Here is a 22,485-nt window from a genome sequence, read left to right on the forward strand (position 1 = left end):
TCTTCTCTGTAAAATAAAGATGCCATCCTTCTGCGTGTGTCTGCCCAGCCCTTCCTGGCGGTGCAGCTCAGTAAGGGCTCTCTGGAGGTGCTGGTGTTCTCTGGGAGCCACAGCCTGCGCAGGGTGGTCCGCAAGCCCGACCAGGGGATCCTCCATGATGGACGAGAACACTCACTACGCATCCTGAGACAGCCAGGAAGGTGTGTGTGTGTGTGTGGGGGGGGGGGGGGGGATTTGTATGGACCTGACTGATTCTGTTTCCTGTTCCTGACCAGAACTGACTACGGATGTTTCCTGTTCCAGGTCGTTTGCATTGCAGGTGGATGAGGAAGAGAAGAAGGAGGCGGGTCTTCCCAACGACCAGCCAATGACCATCAAGCGTGTGTTCATTGGAGGAATCCCAGTGGAGGTGGAGCAGAGTTCTCAGAGGCCGAACGTTCCATTCCAGGGCTGCATCTGGAACCTCATGGTCAACACAATGTGAGTGTACTGACATCTAGTACTTACACAGTACCACACACATCTCTCTCAGCTCTCTCTGTCTGCTCTAGAACTAGCAGACCAACACTGAATATAATGACATGTCGACGAAATGGAAAGACAACTTCATTTGACTCCATAACTCTGTGTGGTGACCCAGATCCCATCCACTCTAATGATGGGCCACCCCATTAGAGCACAAACACACACACACACATTAGTGTCCTCAGACTGGACAGGTGAAATGTGTCTGTCCCCGTTCATAGCCTCATAATTACACCACTCACCCCGCTAGCCATCAACACACTGTGTGTGTGTGTGTGCTAAATATGGTATGTGTTCATTCTCTCCCCGCAGCCTAGCAGACTTCTCCCAGCCAGTGGCATTCGAGAATGCCGAGATTGGCCAGTGCCCAAACCTGGCCCCGCTCCCACCACCTTTGCCCCTCCCAGAGGAGGAGGAGACTGAGAAGGAAGAGGAGGAGCCTAAAAGAGAGGAAGTTGTCAAACCTGTACCAGCCCCGTCCACCCCGGCCCCCGTGACCCCCGGCGCCCCGTCCACTGTAGGTCCCCCCCCCTTCCACACACCTTGCTCTTTCTTGATCCTTTCCTTCATAGAAGGAAATCAAATCTGGAATGTATCGACCTCACCACATAGTCTACAGGCTGTTCATCCAGGGATAGACAAGTCTTTGTATCTGTACTGTCCGTCTCATTTTTTAGAGGGCTGGAGGGAGGAATGGATGAAAGGACAGGAGGGAAGAGTAGGGGGAGGCAGAGGGAGAGAGGGAGACAGAAAGAAAGTGGGAGGTAAAGATAGGACAGAGGGTTAGAAAGAGGGAGAGGAAAGGAGGTGAGGGAGAGAAATCTGGAGGGGGATTGAGGGAGGGAGAGAGAGAAAGAGTGAAAGGGAGAGCAAGGGGGTAAAGAGGGAGCAGTTTTCCAGTCCATTAACTCTGCTGCAGAGGTGAAGCTGCAGAGATGACAGACTGTTTATCATTCTGTTCCTCGAGCCCTCTCTCACTACCGCTCTCTCTCTACCTCCCTCTCACTACCGCTCTCTCTCTACCTCCCTCTCACTACCGCTCTCTCTTTACCTCCCTCTCACTACCGCTCTCTCTCTACCTCCCTCTCACTACCGCTCTTTCTCTACCTCCCTCTCACTTCCTCTCACTCTCTCTACCTCCCTCTCACTACCGCTCTCTCTCTTCCTCCCTCTCACTACCGCTCTCTCTCTACCTCCCTCTCACTACCGCTCTTTCTCTACCTCCCTCTCACTTCCTCTCACTCTCTCTACCTCCCTCTCACTACCGCTCTCTCTCTACCTCCCTCTCACTTCCTCTCACTCTCTCTACCTCCCTCTCACTTCCTCTCACTCTCTCTACCTCCCTCTCACTTCCTCTCACTCTCTCTCTACCTCCCTCTCACTTCCTCTCACTCTCTCTACCTCCCTCTCACTTCCTCTCACTCTCTCTACCTCCCTCTCACTTCCTCTCACTCTCTCTCTACCTCCCTCTCACTTCCTCTCACTCTCTCTCTACCTCCCTCTCACTTCCTCTCTCTGTCTCTCTACCTTCCTCTTACTTCCTCTCTCTGTCTCTCTACCTCCTTCTCTCTCTTTAATTCTACCTCTTTCTATTTTTATCTACCTCCTCAATGTTTCTCTAATACAATAGAATGACTGAAATTGCAAACATATATAAAGAACCAGTGAATATGTATTGATCCTCTGCTGATTATTTCATGATTCTGTACTGATCCTGTTTTGATCCTTTATTAACAGATTAATAAGAGACAAGAAGTTTTCTTTCCTTCATTCACTTTAATATTTTTCTTCATTCTGCTGACCATTCAAATGATGGCCTCTATCTGATTGGAGGCTAGTATTTGACATGCATGCTTTGGCCATTTTGATTGGCTGTGTATTTTTCTTGTTAACCCACTGATTGTATGCCCCACCCTCGTGCTGCTTTAGGACCCGCCCCCTGTCACACCCGCTGCCCCCCCTCTGCTTACCAGCCCCTCCCTGGAGACACGCCCAGACAATCTGGTATTCACACACACATCTGTTTCTCTTACACTCACCACACCTCTTACACACATGACCCGTAAATCCGGAACAGCAGGTTCTTCATCATGCAAACTCCAAACACACACATGTCAACGTTGCCTACCTCTTCATTTGTGTGTGTGTGTGTATGTGAGAGTGTGTGTGTGTCCAAAATGTTAACCTACTTAAATACACACATGCAGCCTTCTGCCTATGTCTTTTACATTTTAGAGACAGCATTCTAGTCTACCAATGTCTAGAACATTCCAGAATTCTAGTCTCACCTTGGAGATAGTTCTAGCACATTCCAGAGTTGCGGTTGATCTGCCTCACGGCCGCTGGTAGACAGACTGGCCGTACTGTGACTGAGCGCCACACAACAAGGTCACCAGAGCGTGATGGAGGTGTCGTCCTGTTAGCATAACAAAGAGAAGTGGCCTTGGAACTTAACTATCCTGCTTCTCTTCCTCATCTCTCCGCTCTCATTCAGTCCTGTTCTCTCACTCTCCCTCTCTCTGTCCATCGCTCACTCTCTCTATCTCTCTTTCTCTGTTCATCTCTCGCTGTCCCTCAGCATTCGCTCTCAAGCAGCCTTCTTTGTACAATAGGAGACGTGCCGCATATCTGGGGCCACAGCACCATCTTGTGGTTTAACATCAGATCAACTCCAAGAGTGGAAAAGGACTGGATGCTTGTAGTCCAGGGGCATCATGTAATCATCCAGGGTTATTGACAGCTGTTTGTCCCGCCCTTCTAGGTGGGGTGCATGGCAGAGGCAGAGCCGGGGATTGTGGGTAAGGCCAAACAGTTTGGCCTCAGCAGGAGCAGTCACGTGGCGTTCTCCTTCGATGACACCAAGGTGAAGACCCGACTCATCCTGGAGTTTGAGCTCCGGACCCGGGCTGAGTCTGGCCTTGTGTTCTACATGGCCAGACACAACCACGCTGACTTTGCTACGGTCCAGGTAACATCTACCTAGATACCTGGAGATCTCTCTCTGTTTATCTTTCTCTAGCTCTCTCTGTCTCTTTCTGTCTCTCTCCATTTCTCTCTTTTTTAACCTCTTTCACTCTTGCTTTCTGCCTCTCTGTATCAAAACCACACAGACGCGACAGGAAACAAGTCCGTTTTTTTCTTTAACATCTGCTCCCCCTCCCACCCTCCTCTCTCTCTCTCTATCTCTCTCTCTCTCTCTGTCTCTCTCTCTCTCTCCCTACCTCTCTGCAGATTAAAGAAGGGATGGCCCACCTGGGCTTTGACCTGGGCCATGGAAACACATCCACCACCGTGCCTCGCGTCATCAACGACGGGCACTGGCATAAGGTCAGGGGTCACCTCTGCTCTATGTGACCTTTACCTGAGGCTGAGAATCCCATTGCCCTGAACTTGACTTGTGTCTGTGTGTGTTTGTGTGTGTCCATCAGATCCGTGTGATGCGTGAGAGACAGAGGGGGATCTTGTCTGTAGACCAGCGTTACAACAAGCAGACCACCAGTCCTAAGAAGGCTGACATCCTGGATGTGGTGGGCATGCTCTACATCGGAGGTCTGCCTGGCAACTACACCACCAAGAGGATAGGGCCGGTACTGCAACACACACTGCCATCACACACCAAGGCACCAATAGCATGTAACAGAATAGAATCAGATTAACTGTCTACGTGTGGGTGTGTGCGTGTGTGTGTGTGTGTCTGTTTGCTCAGGTCCTCCACAGTATCGATGGCTGCATTAGGAACTTCCGTCTGATGGAGGATGTGTTGGACCTGGACACGCCCACCTCCAGTCACATGGTGGGAACTTGCTATGAGAACCCAGAAACAGGGACCTACTTTACTGGGACTGGCTACCTGAAAGCAGGTGAGGACACACACTCACACACACAAACTCACCTGACCTATGTGGTTACCAGGAACTGATCACATATGCCATCATCAAAACTAACATGTAGAAACAGAATCAATGACAGGTAACGTCATGTATGTAATGACACGCATTTCTCTCCTCCATCCAGTGGGGTCATTCAGGGTAGGTCTGGATGTGACGTTTGACCTTGACTTCAGGACAAGTAAGAGCAGTGGGGTTCTGCTGGGGGTCAGCAGTCAGACCACAGATGGACTGGGAATTGAGCTGCTGGACGGAAAGGTACACACGCACACACACACACACACACACACACACACACACACACACAGAGTCATGCACACTCACACACACATACTCACACACACAGATACTCACACACCCTCACTACTAACACACTGTGTGTTTTCTCTTACCCCACACTGTAGCTGCTGTTCCATGTTGACAATGGAGCTGGACGAATCACAGCAGAGTACCAGCCAGACGTGGAGGCAGGGCTTTGTGACGGCCAATGGCATTCTGTCTCCGCCCAGAAGTTGCGTCACCGTCTGGAGCTGGTAGTGGACGGCAAGAAGTCCCAGGCTGAGAGCCCCAACACGCGCTCTAACACCGCAGACACCAATGACCCCATCTACGTAGGGGGATTCCCCGGTACGACCCCCTCACGCACATAAGACACACCCCTGCATCGTTTTGATTTATTAGAAAGATTGAAGAGTGAAAGATCTCCTTACTGACCAGTCGACTTTCTCTCTTCCTCATTCTTGTCTGTGTGTGTACGTGCATGTGTGTGTGTGTGTGTGTGTGTGTGTGTGTTTGTGTACCGCAGAGGGAGTGAAGCAGGTTGGCTTGAGTGGTAGTTCCTCGTTCAGAGGGTGTATGAGGAACCTGAAGATCACCAAGGCCTCTAAGACCACGGAGGTCCACTTCAACAAGGCCCTGGAGGTGAAGGGGGTCCAGCCACTCTCCTGCCCCGCCAGCCCCCCAGCCGCATGAACACCCCCTGTCTGCTGCTAAATACAACCTGCTCTTTCACCTGACCCTACCCCACCTAGCCTTAGCAGTGTGATGTCATCATGTCAATGTAGCTTCCCAGAGTGACCCCCCCAGCCCCCCCCCCCCCATATGCATGGTGTGATTCTCCCTGTTTTAATGTACATCTTTATCAAATACATGTTGAATTGCATTTAAACATGGCCGCTTCCTTTCGTCACTGTCTGCTTCAGCACATATGCTGACAAATTGAGAGATGTAACTTCAGAAAGCCAGCAATGGTGCGGCATTTACTTTATCAAAGATTCATTAAATTGGTTCACATAGTCTTCAGTTTAGGACACACTGTCCACATAAAACAAGGAAATATCCACATTCTCATTTTAAAATGCATTTTTAGCTTCTTATGTCTTGGCTAGAAGTGTTGACCAGCCACTTGGAAACTAATTCTGAAAAACTGTGAATTTACAGAGTTCCTGTAATAGTGAACTGGTGTAACTACTTCCAGAGAGACATTTGATGTTCGAGAAACAAAGAGGATGTGAGTCAGAGGGTGGATGTGTGTGAGGGGGGTGGGGGGGGGGGGTCTGTGGGTGTGTGTGTATGTGTGTGTTTGTGTATGTGTGAAAAGGTTCAAATAAAGGTCCAACTTAAATACAAAAGAGGCAGACTGAGACAGCAAGAGAAAAGAGAAATCATCTCTGATCAAGTCACACCTGTCCTTTCACAACAGTCCCAACCCTGGAGGGCTGAACACCAGCCATGCTTCCAAGCTGTGAGTAGCAGACTAGAGAGGAAAACAATTTAAGGAACAAGTGCTTATCTCCTAACTGAGGAAAGCCCAGCATTACCTCAGATTTTGAAGTACGAGAAAGCAAGGAAGAGAGCGAGCGAGAGCTGGCATTAAGCAGTCCCATCGCAGTGTGTATGTACGTCTCATTTCCAGTCCAACTTTGGTTGTCATGAGGAGGGTTCTGGTCAGATTTACCCAGGGGAGAGAGCTCCTCCTGGGGCAGAGAGGCAGACAAGCCTCAGCTCCTGGCATTGGAGCCTTCCACCTGCACCACACCTGCTCAGCGCTGGTCTACAGACACCATGGAGACCTACTGGATTTGGTCAGGTTAGTGGTGGGCTTTTAACCTGGCTGCCAGCCCAACTTCTCCCCGCCGACTCGGGAAGCTGGGTCTGAAGGGTCTCGTATTGGGAAACAACTACAGAAAACCAGAATCTGGGCGTACCAATGAAATTGCCAGGGCGGGCTTTATACAATGATGGACAGATGATCAATAGTAACGTAATCACCCACGTCACAAAAGAGCGCTTAAGTTGAATTTGTTTTGAACAAACAACATATTACGTTGCTCTGATTGGTTGTAGGTCTATCCAATTGAGCGAAGAGGCATTTGTTTTCCAGGCTCGTTTGAAACACACCCCGTAGTCAAAGCCCAACAGAGAGTTCTCAGACTCGTATTCTGACTAGAATTATGAGTATGACAACATCAGGCTAGTGGGCTTTACTAGAAATATACCTCTCCAGTCACTCCTATTAGACATCCTAAACCTCTTTGGTCTCGCCTATCAAACAGGCTATGCCTTTCTGGTTCCCTGCGTGGGATGTTGAGTTGTTCATTAAGTGGTGTCTATCTGGTCTCTGTGTGCAGGTTGGAGCAGATGTCTCTTCCAGCCCTGGGGCCTCATAGCATCAGACTGAAGATGCTGGCAGCTCCTATCAACCCTGCAGACATTAACATGCTGCAAGGTAATACACTGACACACACACACAAACACTTTTGAATGTAATTTAATTTGAATGTTTCTCCCCCAGGCACCTACCCCATCAGGCCCCCTCTTCCTTCTGTGGGGGGAAATGAGGGGGTGGGGGAGGTGGTGGAGGTGGGGAGTGATGTCATCAATCTGCGACCGGGAAACTGGGTCATTCCCTGGGATGCCGGGTTTGGTAAAGACCCACACATTTGTGTGTGTGTGAGTGTAAAATGATATGCGTGTGTGCAGCTGTGTGCGAGAAGGTGAAACTGTGTGTGTGTGTGTGTGTAGGTACGTGGAGGACGGAGGTGGTGTGTGAGGAGGAGGATCTCCTCCAGGTGCCCAGACAGCTGTCAGTCCTGGAGGCCGCCACAGTGGCAGTGAACCCCTGCACTGCCTACCGCATGCTGCACGACGTCACCCACCTCCCTCCAGGCAGGCTCATACTGTACCCCTGCTTCAGGCTGGGATCAACACGAGTGTTGGATTAACAGAGTTCTTTCTTTTCCTTAACTTCCTCCTGCCCCTCCCTTCTCCCTCCTACCTCCCCCTCTATGCTCCCTCCCTCCCTTCCTCCCCACCCTCCTCTCCTCCCTTCCTCCCCACCCTCCTCTCCTCCCTTCCTCCCCACCCTCCCCCAGGCTCCTGTGTGATCCAGAATGGGGCCAACAGTGCTGTAGGTCAGGCAGTGATCCAGATAGCTGCAACTCTGGGGTTGAAGACCATCAACATCATCAGAGACAGGTACACATAATCCTGACCCCAACCCGTACACACATCCTAATTGTCATCCTGACCACCAACTGAAAAAAAGTAGACCAGAAAAGAACAAAATAGTGTAGAACAACATATAAAACAGACCAGAATGTGGATTGTTTGAATGGTAGCTTCCTGTCCCCTCTCTCAGAGCCAATCAGCAGGAGGTGAAGGAGGAGCTTAAGCAGATGGGGGCAGACCTGGTTGTCACAGAGGAGGAGCTATGTAATGGGCGGTGCCAGGCCTTAGAGGTGAGGAGACAAACCAACCAATGTCTATGTTCAATTATTAAGATGTTCAAAATTCCCGTAATGGTCTATACCAATGGTTTTGTTTCCATGTATGTCAGGGTCTGCCTCGACCAATCCTGGGGCTGAACTGTGTGGGGGGGCGGAGCGGTGGGCTGGTCCTCGCCCAGCTAAGGTCAGTCTGCTGAGGAGTCTTAGCTAGGACTGTAAACTGTTTAAAGCTTTTGGACAGTCACAGCAGAATGCTTCTTCAGCTAGTGATGTTTGAATCCCTCCAGAGAGGGCGCCACCATGGTAACCTATGGAGGGATGTCCAGGAAACCTCTCCTTGTACCGACTGTGAGTACACCCCTCTGGTCTTCTCCTCCGGTCTCTGTCTGTCTGTCTGTCTGACCAGTCTGCATGTGTGTCCTGCAGGGCTGTCTGATCTTCAACAACCTCAAGCTCCGCGGCTTCTGGATGACACAGTGGAAGAGGGACAACAGACATGGTAACCATAGTGATGACCTCTAGCCTCACTTCACTTCCTGTCACAGTAACCATTGTCTTTCGCTTCTTTTGTACTGGTTCCCATGGACTCAACACACCACCTAATCAGACCTGATATAATACAGTATATGTGTGTGTTTCAGATATGAAGCGTCTTCAGAACATGGTGACAGCAGTGTGTGGTCTACTGCTCAGTGGCAAGCTCCGCCCCCCTCGATGTGTCCCGGTGCCTTTCAGCCAATACAAACAAGCCCTCCAGGCAACCAGTCACGCCCACTCCAGAAAGCATGTGTTAATGATGTAGACCAGGGGTTTTCAACTGGTTCTGTCCCAGTGACCACCATACTTACTAGAAAGTAATCCACGGCCCACTGATGTGCATGCGCGCATGTGCCTATATGTGTGTGTGTGCGCGGATGTCAATAGAAAAAGTTTTAACATTTAGTTTTCCATGTAACTTTTATTTAAAAACCTCAAACAGATCTAGATATATCTACTTAAAAACCTCAAACAATATACATAAAATCTGAAAAATTTAAATATGTGTATGTGAGATTCTGAACAATTCTGAAAAATATGTGTAAAAAACAACAAAAACGGTTGATTTTCAGTGCTTGAGAAATTGAAAACCATTAAATTCCTATTCAATTCAATTGCAGTTTGTTGTTGTACTAGTAATTGTTGTTCTAGCCCCAAGCCAGTTTCATCAACTTTATATTTTTTTTTACATATTTTTATTTGTTATTTTATATTTTTCACAATATTCAAGAGTAATCTGGAAATGTGTTGAAATATCAAAGCAAATTTATAAAAATTTAAAAAACAATGGTTAACTGATCAACATAGGCTTGTTTCGCGGACCCCCTGCAATGCCGCCGCAGACCACCAGGGGACAGCGGACCCCCAGTTGAAAACCCCTGATAACACACACACTCCAGACTCAACACCACAACAATCATTTCATGGTTTCTTTATTTACAGGGAGTTTAGTGGTCATTCAGAAGCTGCAGGACAGTCATAAGATTACTGACCCAGCTATGTTCACAGTAGACAAGACAGGAATAGTTGGTCAAATCAACATGTCACAGAGAGTTCATTAATCTTTTGTATCGCTCTTATCTAATTAGTCTTGGTAATGAAGAGATGCAGTGAGCTGTGGTACAGTGGTCTTTCCTTTCCTGATGCTGGCTGAACATGCTACACAAACACAAGATTACATATCGCTTACTAAACACTTTGAGTCCTTCTGTCTCCACCACAATGAATGGCAGTGGCAGTGTGCGTGTGTCTGTCAGTGTGTGTACCGAAGAGGGCTTGGAACCCTGGGCAACAACAACACATCAACATTAGTGTTCTCTAGACATTACCCAGGGTTCTGCCTAATGTTGACCAACAGGTCGACTTATCAGTCAACATCTGACCTTTAGTCTGGCATTAAAATACTATGTGCTGTTGCCAGATAACTATGATATGCAAGAGCTTAATCCATTCAACTCCTCAGCATGAATACTGTGTACCTTTGCCACCAGATTGCCATCTTCAAGGTGTAGCAGGCTAAAGCTACGTTATGAGAGGTGGTTAGGACCACCCTAAAACATGACTGTGAGTGGGTGTTCATGCTGAGACCACAATTCAGTGTCAGATTATCAGGGATCACTGATAGAGTAGCTACTGCAGCTGCTCTAACAGCACAGACTGCTGGGAACCAGGTGAGGAAACCGTCTGTTTCTATCTGTATCTGCCCTCTGCCCTCTGCCCTCTCTCATGGGGGGGTATGGAGAAGACCACCCTGTTGTACTGTGGCTCCACACTACAGCCGTTCAACAAGTTCCACAGATACTGTGTGTCCCAGGAGTGGACTTCTCTCCCAGATGAACTCAGTACTGTGTAGAGTCATTTGTTTCTGTAGGGGAGCCCAACTACAACTATCTGGAACTCTAGGAGAGAATTCTAGACTGAGTATTTGAGTCTAGACCGATGTTGTTCCATGTGGAAAATATATTGTATTTGGAAGCCAGAGAGGTTCTATGTGGTATCCTATGGGAATTTGTTTTTAGGTTCTAAGGTTCTAAGACTGAATGTTTCAATAAAGAGCTCATTCATGACCATCAGCTGTTTTGTCTGCTTACAGCACTAGCAGATGCATCGTCAATCATGTGACACACCTGACCCCTAACCACAGTTCACGGGCCAGTCACGTTCCTTGTTAGGTCAGAGTTGAAAATAGTGGGCTAGGTGAGGGGTCATGGAAGGGTAGGGGTGGGAGGGGGTGGGGTGGGTTCAGTCCAAATTCATTGGCTGTAGTTTCCCTTTTCTCTTGTTTGACGACACCCACATTCTTCTTTGTTGCTGTGTATCAACAGAAAGCCTATCAGACTGATTGGGCGGTTATTAGGGCAGGCAGGCATCCAATCAGACGTAGCAAGGCAGGTGTGTAGCAGGCAGGCGTCCTATCGCAGAGCAGCCTTGATTACCCATTCTGCACTGGGATTAAGCTCCTGGAGGTCTTTCATGTAGGTCTCCTCATCCAGACAGCGCTCCTCTGAACACACACACACACACAAGACACACACGTTAGCCAGATGGTACTTTGCGGTGAGTTTTTACATTTGTACTGACGTGGTGACGATGCTGAAACGTACTGATATTCCCTCCTATCTCATAAAGGCACAGGTCCTCCCTCTTCACAGACACACAGCTGGCAGGGAGGGAGGGAGGGAGGAAGGAGGAGGGGGCGAGAAAGAGCAAGGATGTTAGTGTTTAATAATGGCTAAAACAAACTTGAGGAAAACATTTCAAAATGTTATGACATTTATCAGTCTTGGTGTCTTTATGTAAGCATTGGTGTCCATACAAAGGGGTGTATATGTGTGTAGGTGTGCATGTGTGTGTTTGTGTGTCACCTGTCCTGGCTAAGAAATCGTGTGAGCACGTCAGCAGCTTGCAGCTTCTCAGTCAGCTGTACTGCCATGGACACCTTGGAGAACTGGGGAGCCTGAACACGTATGAAGCCCTGGACACTGTCCTGCTGGATGGACACACACACACAAGTGTGTATACGAATAATTATGTAAATTCTGTTGAGTATTAGTAACTTATCAAACTCCATGCCTGTAGTGCAGCGTATGACCAGAAGATGTCAGGCTGGAGCCATACCCTGTGTCCTTAGGTGAACTAGGGCGCTGAGAAGTGGACTGTTACCTCAGCAGAGCCTCTGTCAGGCTTGTCGTTCTTATCGCGATCGTAGGCCATCCGCCTCAGGATCTTCCTCATGGCGTGGTCCTTGTTTGTCTTCCTCTGGTTCTCTGCATTCTGCTTCCTCACCTGATTCATGATAAACTTGGGGATCTGGGACACAAAAGATAGATTGATAAATAGATTGATTGATTGATAGATAGAAGGACAGAGGGATGAGGAGACAGAGAGATGGAGGGATGATGAATGGAGGGACAAAGGAAAGGAGAGATAGAGGGATGATGAATGGAGGGATGATGAATGGAGGGATGATGAATGGAGGGATGAAGGAAAGGAGAGACAGAGGGTAGGGGCCGTACCGTCCATAGCAGGTTCTGGTAGCGTATTAGCAGGCGGACGATGTTGGCGATGCCGGTTGCCATGGAGAACTCCTGCTGCTCACTGATTTTACTGCGGAAGCCTTTGAACATGAAGATGTTGGGCGCCATCACCACGGAGACATTGTTGAGTGTCATCTTGTTCTGATCCTTGTGGTCTATGACTCGCTGGAAGAACTCCATGAGGGTCTAAAGACAGGAATCCCATCACATCACTTGATAGCATCACACAATGGGATCAATGACAGGACATGACATAACGCACCATGCATGTCGTGTATGTGGGGTGGGGGTGTATGTGTGGGTGGGGGTGTGGTACCAACCTTAAGAGTGTCTCTGTTGGCCTCTGGCAGTAGTAAGACCAGCAAGTTGAGAGCCTGAAGCTGCTGCTTCTTAGTGGGCAGTTCTGTTCACACACACACACACAAGTTAATAAAATACAACAGCTTATATTTACATGTGTCAAGGTCACATGCTGAGCACAGCTTTGAAGGCTGCATACTGAGCACAGCTATGAAGGTCACATACTGAGCACAGCTATGAAGGTCACATACTGAGCACAGCTATGAAGGTCACATACTGAGCACAGCTATGAAGGTCACATACTGAGCACAGCTATGAAGGTCACATACTGAGCACAGCTATGAAGGTCACATACTGAGCACAGCTATGAAGGCTGCATACTGAGCACAGCTATGAAGGTCACATACTGAGCACAGCTATGAAGGTCACATACTGAGCACAGCTATGAAGGTCACATACTGAGCACAGCTATGAAGGCTGCATACTGAGCACAGCTATGAAGGCTGCATACTGAGCACAGCTATGAGGGTCACATACTGAGCACAGCTATGAAGGTCACATACTGAGCACAGCTATGAAGGCTGCATACTGAGCACAGCTATGAAGGCTGCATACTGAGCACAGCTATGAAGGTCACATACTGAGCACAGCTATGAAGGTCACATACTGAGCACAGCTATGAAGGCTGCATACTGAGCACAGCTATGAAGGTCACATACTGAGCACAGCTATGAAGGCTGCATACTGAGCACAGCTATGAAGGCTGCATACTGAGCACAGCTATGAAGGTCACATACTGAGCACAGCTATGAAGGTCACATACTGAGCACAGCTATGAAGGCTGCATACTGAGCACAGCTATGAAGGTCACATACTGAGCACAGCTATGAAGGTCACATACTGAGCACAGCTATGAAGGCTGCATACTGAGCACAGCTATGAAGGCTACATACTGAGCACAGCTATGAAGGTCACATACTGAGCACAGCTATGAAGGTCACATACTGAGCACAGCTATGAAGGTCACATACTGAGCACAGCTATGAAGGTCACATACTGAGCACAGCTATGAAGGCGTTGAGGTATTCCACAGTGAGCAGGGGGTGAGGCAGCTCTCTGATGAACAGCTTGAGCACGCTGGCAGCATCGTGCTGCTTCAGGGTCTCCCAGGGAAACACGCCCTCATAGAAGTTAGCCTCCAGATCCTGACACACCGCCTGGAACACACGTTGAACACGTGTTTGAGGTTTCCCCCAGACAGACTCCCTTGACTAGTGATCAAGGTATAAAGAGATTAACCTGAACCCATCCAGGTATGGACTAACCTTGACTCTAGTGGCTGATCCCGGTATCCTTAGCAGGCCCTCAGTGTCCAGACCCTCCTCCTCTATGTGGTTGATGAGCTGGCAACAACAACCATAACCCCAGTCAGACGCATAAGGACAGTGTGAACAGTAAACAGAGCCGACATGGTAGCTCATGTGGTCCTCTCACCCTCTGCAGAATGATGGGGACCCTGGTTCCTGGAGCTCTGCCCTGGTCCTGCTCCACGAGGGTGACCAGGGGCACGCCAAAAAGACCCCACTCTGGAGATCCAGTAGGACGCACGCACACAGACACATACATACACATGTAGACACACACAAGTACACACATACATATACACAAAAATAGAAATACATATTCACTAACGTACATATACATAATCCATAAACAATAACAGCTCTGTCTGTGCCTCGAAGCAGTGCTGCTATGCGTCTTCCTCTCCAACGCTCTAACCTTTGACCTTCAATTTGACAGCCTTGTGAGCCTTGAGGTCGACCCCGGCCGTGTCGTACAGCGCCGTCATCTCGATGAGGACCAGGCGGTGGACCTTCTTCATGTCCTGGGGTGAAAGGTCCCCCACCTTGGTCAGCCCTGTCTTGTCCCGAATCAGCTTGAAGTTCTGATACACACACACACACACACACACAGTAAGAGTGAGGTCAGGGCCAGTGAAATATAATGACCTAATTTTCTGATGATCTTCAGTACCTAATCCGGCCTCTAGGGGGAGGTAGAAGCTGAGAGACCAGACTGTAGCTAGCACCCCCTGCACAGCTAGAGGAGCTCCACTCTCAACACACTGATTGAATAAATCTCAGAGCAGAGAGTGTTGTTTTATCTCACTACCTTGTTTCGGTGTCGTCCATACACCTGTCAACAAACTGAGGTTGGGGAACTTTAAGTCACACAGTTTTTTTTTCACCCACTTTAAGTCACCCAAGGTTTGAATGTTCACGCCTAACAGTCCTTTTTGTAACAAGTCAGAGCCTAGTGAGACCAGTCTGGCCCAATAGCAGGCCAGTGAGCCTTGCAATAGCCAATAGAACCTCACGTGGGGCACTGGCACTTCCTGTATTCAGCCAGGTGACCTTTGCACTGTCGTTGCAGCAGGTAAGTCTGAGCTGGTGTTAATGTTTACCCGAGGTGTTGTTTAGGGTATAGGCTGCTACACAAAGGTTCACACACAGATACACATACCTGGTGGTCAGGGAACCCACACCTGGTACACACCTGTTACACACACACAGGCCAACACACCGGACCCACTTGGACATGGGAATGGTCATGTATTTGCTCTTAAAACTCATTGTTTTGCCTCCACCTGTACAATTACAGGCTCTTCATATCATTGGTTGTTTGATTGATTGAGATTTTTATGGATAAATTGAGGATAATTGGTTTTGGTTTTGGAACTTACAGGAAGTTGGTCATCCGTGTCACATGAGGCCTCTTCTGCAACCTTTGACCCCTCTCTGTAGCTGAGGGCCTGCTCTGAGAAGGACACCTCCAGGTTCAGGTCAGTCTCCGCCTCTACCCTTCCCTGGTCTACTCCTGCACACACACGCACACAGGAACATGTACAGAAACACACACACACAACCAAACATAATTATTATGGCCGAGCTACCAAAAGCAGGTGTTAAAGTCCAGAGAGGATCAAGGTCTCTCTCAGCAGGCAGTGTAGGACACCATTACTCTGTGTGTGCATGTGTTTGAGTCTGTGTGGAATCTTGAACCTTTGTGACACTAAGTTGTTTCTAGGATCTCAAGCTGCAGTCTTTATTCACACATACACACACACACACACACACACACACAGTTGAGAGGTGATTCTCAAGGACCACTGCTGAGAAAGGCATGCTGAGGCCAGTACTGGGGGAAGGGGGCGGGGATGCATACCAGCAGAAGCTGCTTCCTTATTCCTGCTCTCACTTCCTGCTGTGGGCGGGGCCTCTTGCTCCTGGAACAGAGTACAGGGCACATCCAAACCATCAGGCTACACAGTTAAACTGTGTTTAGACGTGGATTAATGGAACATTGACTTAACTGCTATTAGCCACGTCTGTTAGTCAGTTACAGTTATGTATTAGCTCCTTTTACCCTCAGTGCTGACAGATAATGATGGTATTGTTGGCTGGATGGTTAACCAGTGAACAGGCATGTTCTGTACATTTGACCACTTCTGCATTCCAATCCTCCACCCTGCTCTACATAGCCCTATGCTCTCCTACTGCCCCTGAAGGCCCAAGTTAGAGTACACTAACCCAAGCTATCCTAGAGGACAACCACCCTCAGCTCCCACTGAAGACCCCCCCCCCCTCCCCCTACTGAACTCTGAACACAGGACAAGAGTGAAGGGAAGGGATGGAGGGGGTTGTCATAAACTGCATATCAGTCTTTGTGCTTTGTCAGAGTGGAGGAAGTAACAAATTGGCCATTTCATTGGATAAGTTCTGAATGAATGAATGAATGAATAAACAAACAAAACCTGCAATGCGCTCCGTAATGACATTGGTGATATCTGACCTTTGACCCCTGCCTGAAGATGTCCCGTACGTCGGGGACGTGGTGTGTCTGTTTCCGCTTGCGTAGCGTCAGCGAGGTGAGCCGCCGCTCCACGGCTGCCACCTGCGTGCGCGTCAGAGTGGACAGCAGTACCAGACTGTCCTCCTTCTCCATCGATGAATCATCAAACAGCATGGCAAGTCCCGCCTCCTCTAGCCACGCCTCTTCCTGCTCCCCTTCTACATGACAGGAAGCGGGGATTTGATGGGGGTGTGGGGCAAAGGATAAGAGAGAGGGCAAATACAGAAAAGGAAAGGGAGATAGCAGGATAGGGAGAGAGCAGAAGAGAAAGAGGAAGGTTAAGTCCTGTGTGAAAATCTGCTGTCGTCAGTGGCTGGTCTCTCTCTAAGTCTTTTTTCTTTCTCTTTGTCTCGCTCTCCCTCTCTCTCCCTGTGTCTGTCTCATTATGTCTCTCTATGTCTAACTCTCTTTTCCGCTCTCCCTCTTTTTTCTTGCCATGTTTATATGAGCATCCTGTTTAAGACCAACATCAACACAGGATGTGGCAGAAATCCCAGTCCTGTTGAAACAATGTAACCCTAACAAACACCTAGCATCTGCAGGTGTGTGTGTGAGAAGTTGTTTGTTTCCTGTCAGTGGAGTCTCCCAGGGTCTGATGTGCGATGCAGATTTATCTCCAGACAGGCTCACACAGGCAGTGCTCTTCCAAATTGTAGTTTGAGAACTTACTAGCACATTCTAAATCTGCTGTCTCAGTTGCTGTATCTGAATACAGCTTATTGGTTCTAATAAGAAGACACTGCAATGAGGTCAGGATGAACCTGGAGACTGGCTCCAGACCTCCAGAGAATAATATGATATACAACCCCTGGTACCTCACCATACTAACCTTCAGGCACCTTCAGCTGCACCTCCTCCTGGGCCTCCCCCTCTCCTCCCTCTGCCCCCTCTCCCCCCCGGCTGGAGCTGATGTGCTCCACCTCCTTCCAGTAGTCATCCATGGCCAGCTCATCCAGGGAGTCCTGTGAGCTGCATCGCTGATAGGGCAGCTTGCAGGAGGGGGCATAGCCTGATAGGTGGGTGGAGTTTGATGCAGGGGAGAGATGGGTGGGTTTGAGGGTAGGGCTGGACCCAGGGGTGGGGCTAAGGCCAGGGGTAGGGCCATGTTTGCCTTTGGCCTGTACACTATAGTGACCACTCCTCCTACTTGGACAGACAGACAGACAGACAGAGAGACAGAGACAGAAAGAGAGACAGAGAGAGAGACAGAGAGACAGAGAGAGAGAGACAGAGACAGAGACAGAGACAGAGAGAGAGAGAGAGAGAGAGAGAGAGAGAGAGAGAGAGAGAGAGAGAGAGAGAGAGAGAGAGAGAGAGAGAGAGAGAGGGAGAGTTATGAAAGGAGGGAGAGGGAGAGAGAAACAAAAGGGGAGGGAGAGGGGGATATTATTACACAGAATATTGCTGATTCACATGAGCAGGCTATCTGGGGACAAACCCTCTATTAATATGGAACATGATACAGCTACATACAGTTGATGTCAACATGACAGAAGGGCTCCAGAGTCAGACACCAACACCATGGTGAACTTCTAGCCTGCTCTCTAATCAAAAGGCACAGTCTCTGTAGACTGAAGGTTATGGAACAGGCTGGGCTGTGGCAGAGGGCCGTGCTGTTCTCAGACTGTATCACACACACATACACACACACACACACATACACACACCCTGTGTTGCCCCTGCTGTTAGACAGAGCAGCTTTATTAAATTACTACAGTAGGAATGCTGTTGCAGAAGGCGGAGGTACATATTTAGATGTGTTCTCTCTCTTACCGCCCCCACCCCCCTTTCCCCGGTCTGCAGGGCATCTTTGAAGGCTATAATAACCTCCAACTCAGCTTGACCAGTTCCTCTGCACCCTGCTGTTGACCCACTAATAATACTCCACCATAAGTACAGTGTACAGTACCAACACTGACTGTGTGGCTAAGGAGAGACTGTGACTGAGGAGAGACTGTGACTGAGGAGAGACTGTGGCTGAGGAGAGAATGTGGCTGAGGAGAGACTGTGGCTGAGGAGAGACTGTGACTGAGGAGAGACTGTGACTGAGGAGAGACTGTGACTGAGGAGAGACTGTGGCTGAGGAGAGAATGTGGCTGAGGAGAGACTGTGGCTGAGGAGAGACTGTGGCTGAGGAGAGACTGTGGCTGAGGAGAGACTGTGGCTGAGGAGAGACTGTGGCTGAGAGACTGTGACTGAGGAGAGACTTGAGGGGGTGATACAGTACACACACACACACACAAGTGACTAGGTATAATACACCAGCTGATTTGAGTGGATCAGCAGCATTCTTTAGCAGTGCCATGGAAACAAGTGGAGTCAATCTCACACACCAGCAATAAAGTCAGACTTACAACTACGCTTCACAGTCTACAGTCACCAATCAAGTTAGACTTAACTGGTGTAAAGTCAGCAATAACCAATCAAGTTCGACTTAAAGGGTATGTGGATTCCAACACTCATAGATAATACAAAGATAATTCATTTCTGTCTTTATGTCTGTCTGCCTACCTGTCAATTCACCTGTTGAGCTACCTGACTGTCTGTCTGCCTGCCTGGGCTTGTCTGTCTGTCTGTCTGTCTGTCTGTCTGTCTGTCTGTCTTACTTCAGTCTTGTCTGTCTTATTGCAGTCTTGTCTGTCTGCCTGTCTTTATTCTCTCCAGTGACCATGTGGGGCAGATGATTCAGCAGGATTCTGACTCCAGAACCATGCATGGGAGGCTCACTATCCAGGCGGAGTTCTGGAACAGAGGTCTGGTTACAGTGCTCTGTACGTTCTCAGATGCAGTCCTTATTAGACTGCACTAGAGTCCCTTCTGGAGCACAAGGTTTTGGAACAACGCCCTGATAAGCCACTTGGTCCATGCCGGATCAACAGGAGTGAGAGAGTGAGAGAGGGGGGGGGGGGGAAGAGAGAGTGCTTGATGCATACAGAATTTTCCTTAATTACTAAAGGTTCATACTATACAAATCCATTCTTTATTAGCAGGAGATACCTCCCCTGGATAGCTCACTACATCATTGCCTGCCACCAAGTCCTGAAAGACACCAAGCCCACATGCTTGGTTCACATCTGGAATTGTATTTTTAATTTAAGTGATTTCATGACGATCGTTTGACAGTATGTAACTATAACGCCAATAAAGAAGTCTGAATTCAAGCCTGTGTGTCTGTGTGTATACTTCTGTTCACCTGCATCTTCTGTTATGCTGTTATGATATCCATCCATGGACAGGTGTGTTGGTTTATTGTTAATGTGTCTATATAATCAGGTGAGTTTCCAATATTTTTGTGTGTATGTTGTGTGTGTGTGTGTGTGTGTGTGTGTGTGTGCGTGTGTGTGTGTCAATGGAAAAAGTGACACAGTGTCGGTGGTTTCACTGTAGTAACTGCTGATTCTGTGCTGCCTGTCAGACTGTTTACCTGGATACAGCCACACACACACACACACACACACCAACAATTAACCTCCTTCCATGTTCATTTAGTTTTTTATAGTGTTTCACCCTCTAAGACACAGTTAGTGTGTGTCTGTGAAACAAATCATATCTGGTATAACCTAGCCAAAGCCCTAATCCCAGCAAAGAGCCATAATCCTAGCAAAGAGCCTAGCCCTAGCCTACATCCAAAACAACAACAACAAATGAATTAACTGATTTACTCACTCAATATTTACTTTTTCAAAACATTCAATAATCAAGCTAGCAGTCCCCTTGGTTTCGGTGTCAGTGTTCACCTGTTTTATGTGACTTCAAAGATCCTATCTTATCAAAGAGAAACACTCAAAGGCGTAACCTTGAAAATGAAACTAACATGTGTGTGTGTGTGTGCTTGAGTGTGTGTGTGTCTTACTCTTTGTACCTTTGGGTACTCTAACCTCTATGTTATCAGTCAGTAGGTTGTAGTCAAGTTGCCCATACTGCTGACTGTTATTGTATGATTATGAATAATGTAGATAATATGTGATGACTGTAAAGCAAAGAACACACCATAGCACACCACTGAAATGACATCAGATAGCCAGCTCACAAGTTAGTTAACCAGCCTGCAAGTCAGTTAGCGAGACAGCAAAAAAGTTTGCAAAGTCCGCATGGCAGCCTGACGAGTCAGTTACCAATCAGCCAGGCAGCCAGCCAGCCAGTTCATGAACAGTGCATTGTCCTCTGTTCTCCATTAGAACAGCAGAGCAGGTGTCTGTGGCAGACCAACTGATTCACCAAACAACCAGACACACAAGTCTAAGAACCACTGCCTCTGCCCACTAAACTGGCCCTGGACACTGGTCCCAGACCAGTAAGTAAGTAAGTAAGTAAGTAAGTAAAGTTTATTTGTATAGCACCTCTCACAGATAAAAATCACAAAGTACTTCACACCAAAATGAAATACAACACCACAAATTAAGACACAAGAACATTTTCAATAGAAAACATGACAAATAACCATAAAAACCCCTCGACTAACTAAAAGCCTGCTTGAATAGCAAAGTCTTCAATTGCTTTTTAAAAGATTCGACAGAAGTCGCACATCGTAGACAGGGAGGCAAAACATTCCACAGCCTCGGAGCCACTGCTCGGAATGATCGATCCCCTCTGGTTTTAAAATGAGTGCAGGGAACCACTAATAGCTTCTGACCTAATGACCTCAGACTACGAGTGGGAGTATGAAGCTGTATAAAGTCCGAGATGTAGGGAGGAACTTGACCATGCAGGGCTCTAAAGGTAAGACCAGGATTTTAAATTGAATTCTATACTGGACTGGTAACCAGTAAAGTGATGCTAATACAGGTGTGATGTGCGCTCTTTTGTTAATATGGGTTAAAAGACATGCAGCAGAGTTCTGAACAGCCTGGAGACATTCAAGCTCCTCAGTCTACCCAGCCCGCTAAACTGGCCCTGGACACTGGTCCCAGACCAGTCTACCCAGCCCGCTAAACTGGCCCTGGACACTGGTCCCAGACCAGTCTACCCAGCCCGCTAAACTCGCCCTGGACACTAGTCCCAGACCAGTCTATCCAGCCCGCTAAACTCGCCCTGGACACTAGTCCCAGACCAGTCTATCCAGCCCGCTAAACTGGCCCTGAACACTGGTCCCAGACCAGTCTATCCAGCCTGCTAAACTGGCCCTGGACACTCCTCTACTTTATCACAACAGGGTTAGGGTTAGTGCCTGTGATGTACATTAAACTAGCCACACCACTGTTGAGCTGAACACCCAGATGGCACATGGAAATAATGTATGTGTATGTATGTGTGTGCGTGTGTGTATGTGTTAGTGTGTGTGCGCAGGCAAGTGTTCTCAGCTGCAGTCTGCAGATGGCCTGTTGAATGGGAAGAGGAAGCAGCGTCATGTTTCACTAGAGGACAGTGCTCATTGTGTGACCTCATCTCTGTCTGCCTGTCTGTTGGTGAACACAGGCTTGTTGACTAGTTGTTTACACTTCTCTCTAAACATGGAGACACCAAACACTGTATTTTGTAACACAGTCAGTTAATGTAGTCTGGTGAGAGATCTGTCTAAACAGATTTGCTGTAGTGTATCCTTATAAAATAAGATGAGGTGATAAATATAACATTTTATTTCAATATTTCAATAGAACCGTGAGGCTCAATAGACTTAATTAGTAAAGTCAGTTCAACGCATACGCTAGTAGGCTTTATGAAGAAGTAATCAGCGGCTCTGTGTGACAGCTTGTGTCCGCTAGAGATGCAAAACATACGAGACAATCACCAGACCTTTGCCCTTCTCCATTCGAGTGAAACACGGTAACAATGTATTTCTCCCTCTCACCTTAGAGCAGGAGACTCGCTGTCCTCGACATTGTTTAGTCCCGTTAGAGGCGGTACAACTTCGCTGTTGCTGAAGTAACCGGTCAAGATGACTCCCTTTGAGTCTTGTTGGCGACTCATGTTGCGCGCCGCATTATTGTAGACTCACGCGATCGCTTATAACTTTGGATCTGTAGAATATCCGAGTGGAACAGTCTCTCTCTCTTTCTCTCTCTCCTAGTGATCTCCCTCCTTGACAACATGAATAATAACGCCACAGCCCCGCCCGGGGCT

At 48.2% G+C, this 22,485-nt stretch overlaps 3 protein-coding genes and 1 long non-coding RNA gene across 15 annotated transcripts in view; 3 read left to right on the top strand and 1 right to left on the bottom strand.

The window, feature by feature from the left end:
- The window catches only part of lama2 (laminin, alpha 2), a 77,829-nt gene extending 72,122 nt beyond the window's left edge, over positions 1-5,707 (top strand). For 8 of the 9 annotated variants that reach the window (XM_084699329.1, XM_084699330.1, XM_084699332.1 and 5 more), the window contains 11 exons: positions 49-200; positions 304-480; positions 838-1,042; positions 2,455-2,529; positions 3,287-3,493; positions 3,757-3,852; positions 3,954-4,112; positions 4,232-4,385; positions 4,540-4,670; positions 4,817-5,039; positions 5,218-5,707. In XM_084699329.1, coding sequence (XP_084555455.1) covers positions 49-200; positions 304-480; positions 838-1,042; positions 2,455-2,529; positions 3,287-3,493; positions 3,757-3,852; positions 3,954-4,112; positions 4,232-4,385; positions 4,540-4,670; positions 4,817-5,039; positions 5,218-5,384 — 1,746 coding nt within the window. In that variant the 3' untranslated portion in view covers positions 5,385-5,707. The remainder of the gene's footprint in view (positions 1-48; positions 201-303; positions 481-837; positions 1,043-2,454; positions 2,530-3,286; positions 3,494-3,756; positions 3,853-3,953; positions 4,113-4,231; positions 4,386-4,539; positions 4,671-4,816; positions 5,040-5,217) is intronic. The other variant, XM_084699331.1, reaches the window with a different exon arrangement.
- Positions 5,708-5,982: 275 nt separating this feature from the next.
- Positions 5,983-9,291, top strand: LOC146287062 (enoyl-[acyl-carrier-protein] reductase, mitochondrial). 2 transcript variants are annotated; one of them, XM_084700206.1, is made up of 10 exons: positions 5,983-6,501; positions 7,043-7,140; positions 7,207-7,338; positions 7,437-7,580; positions 7,787-7,889; positions 8,053-8,152; positions 8,251-8,324; positions 8,428-8,488; positions 8,567-8,639; positions 8,782-9,291. In XM_084700206.1, the coding sequence occupies exons 1-10, from the start codon at positions 6,344-6,346 to the stop codon at positions 8,940-8,942; spliced, it is 1,104 nt and encodes a 367-aa protein (XP_084556332.1). In that variant the 5' UTR covers positions 5,983-6,343; the 3' UTR covers positions 8,943-9,291. The 2 variants fall into 2 exon arrangements, with proteins under 2 accessions (XP_084556332.1, XP_084556333.1); XM_084700207.1 differs by lacking the exon at positions 7,207-7,338 and having other exon boundaries at positions 5,984-6,501.
- A 301-nt stretch (positions 9,292-9,592) lies between these two features.
- On the bottom strand, positions 9,593-22,475 carry arhgap18 (Rho GTPase activating protein 18). 3 transcript variants are annotated; one of them, XM_084700205.1, is made up of 15 exons: positions 22,214-22,475; positions 17,255-17,571; positions 16,366-16,583; positions 15,739-15,799; positions 15,257-15,390; positions 14,293-14,458; positions 14,008-14,099; positions 13,839-13,916; positions 13,571-13,730; positions 12,534-12,616; positions 12,193-12,399; positions 11,840-11,986; positions 11,542-11,663; positions 11,281-11,336; positions 9,593-11,180 (listed from the first exon to the last, which is right to left on the bottom strand). In XM_084700205.1, exons 1-15 carry the CDS (start codon positions 22,330-22,332, stop codon positions 11,089-11,091), a joined length of 2,052 nt encoding a protein of 683 aa, XP_084556331.1. In that variant the 5' UTR covers positions 22,333-22,475; the 3' UTR covers positions 9,593-11,088. The 3 variants fall into 3 exon arrangements, with proteins under 3 accessions (XP_084556331.1, XP_084556329.1, XP_084556328.1); XM_084700203.1 differs by having other exon boundaries at positions 11,542-11,666; positions 17,255-17,568; positions 22,214-22,474; XM_084700202.1 differs by having other exon boundaries at positions 11,542-11,666; positions 22,214-22,474.
- LOC146287064 (uncharacterized) lies at positions 19,095-19,586 on the top strand. Its single transcript, XR_014758478.1, has 2 exons — positions 19,095-19,314; positions 19,413-19,586. It is a non-coding gene; the product is annotated as an uncharacterized LOC146287064 (long non-coding RNA).
- Positions 22,476-22,485: the final 10 nt, after the last annotated feature.

Source organism: Hypomesus nipponensis, chromosome 6 (assembly GCF_054491055.1).
Source record: "Hypomesus nipponensis isolate SF chromosome 6, ASM5449105v1, whole genome shotgun sequence".
Lineage (NCBI taxonomy): Eukaryota > Metazoa > Chordata > Actinopteri > Osmeriformes > Osmeridae > Hypomesus > Hypomesus nipponensis.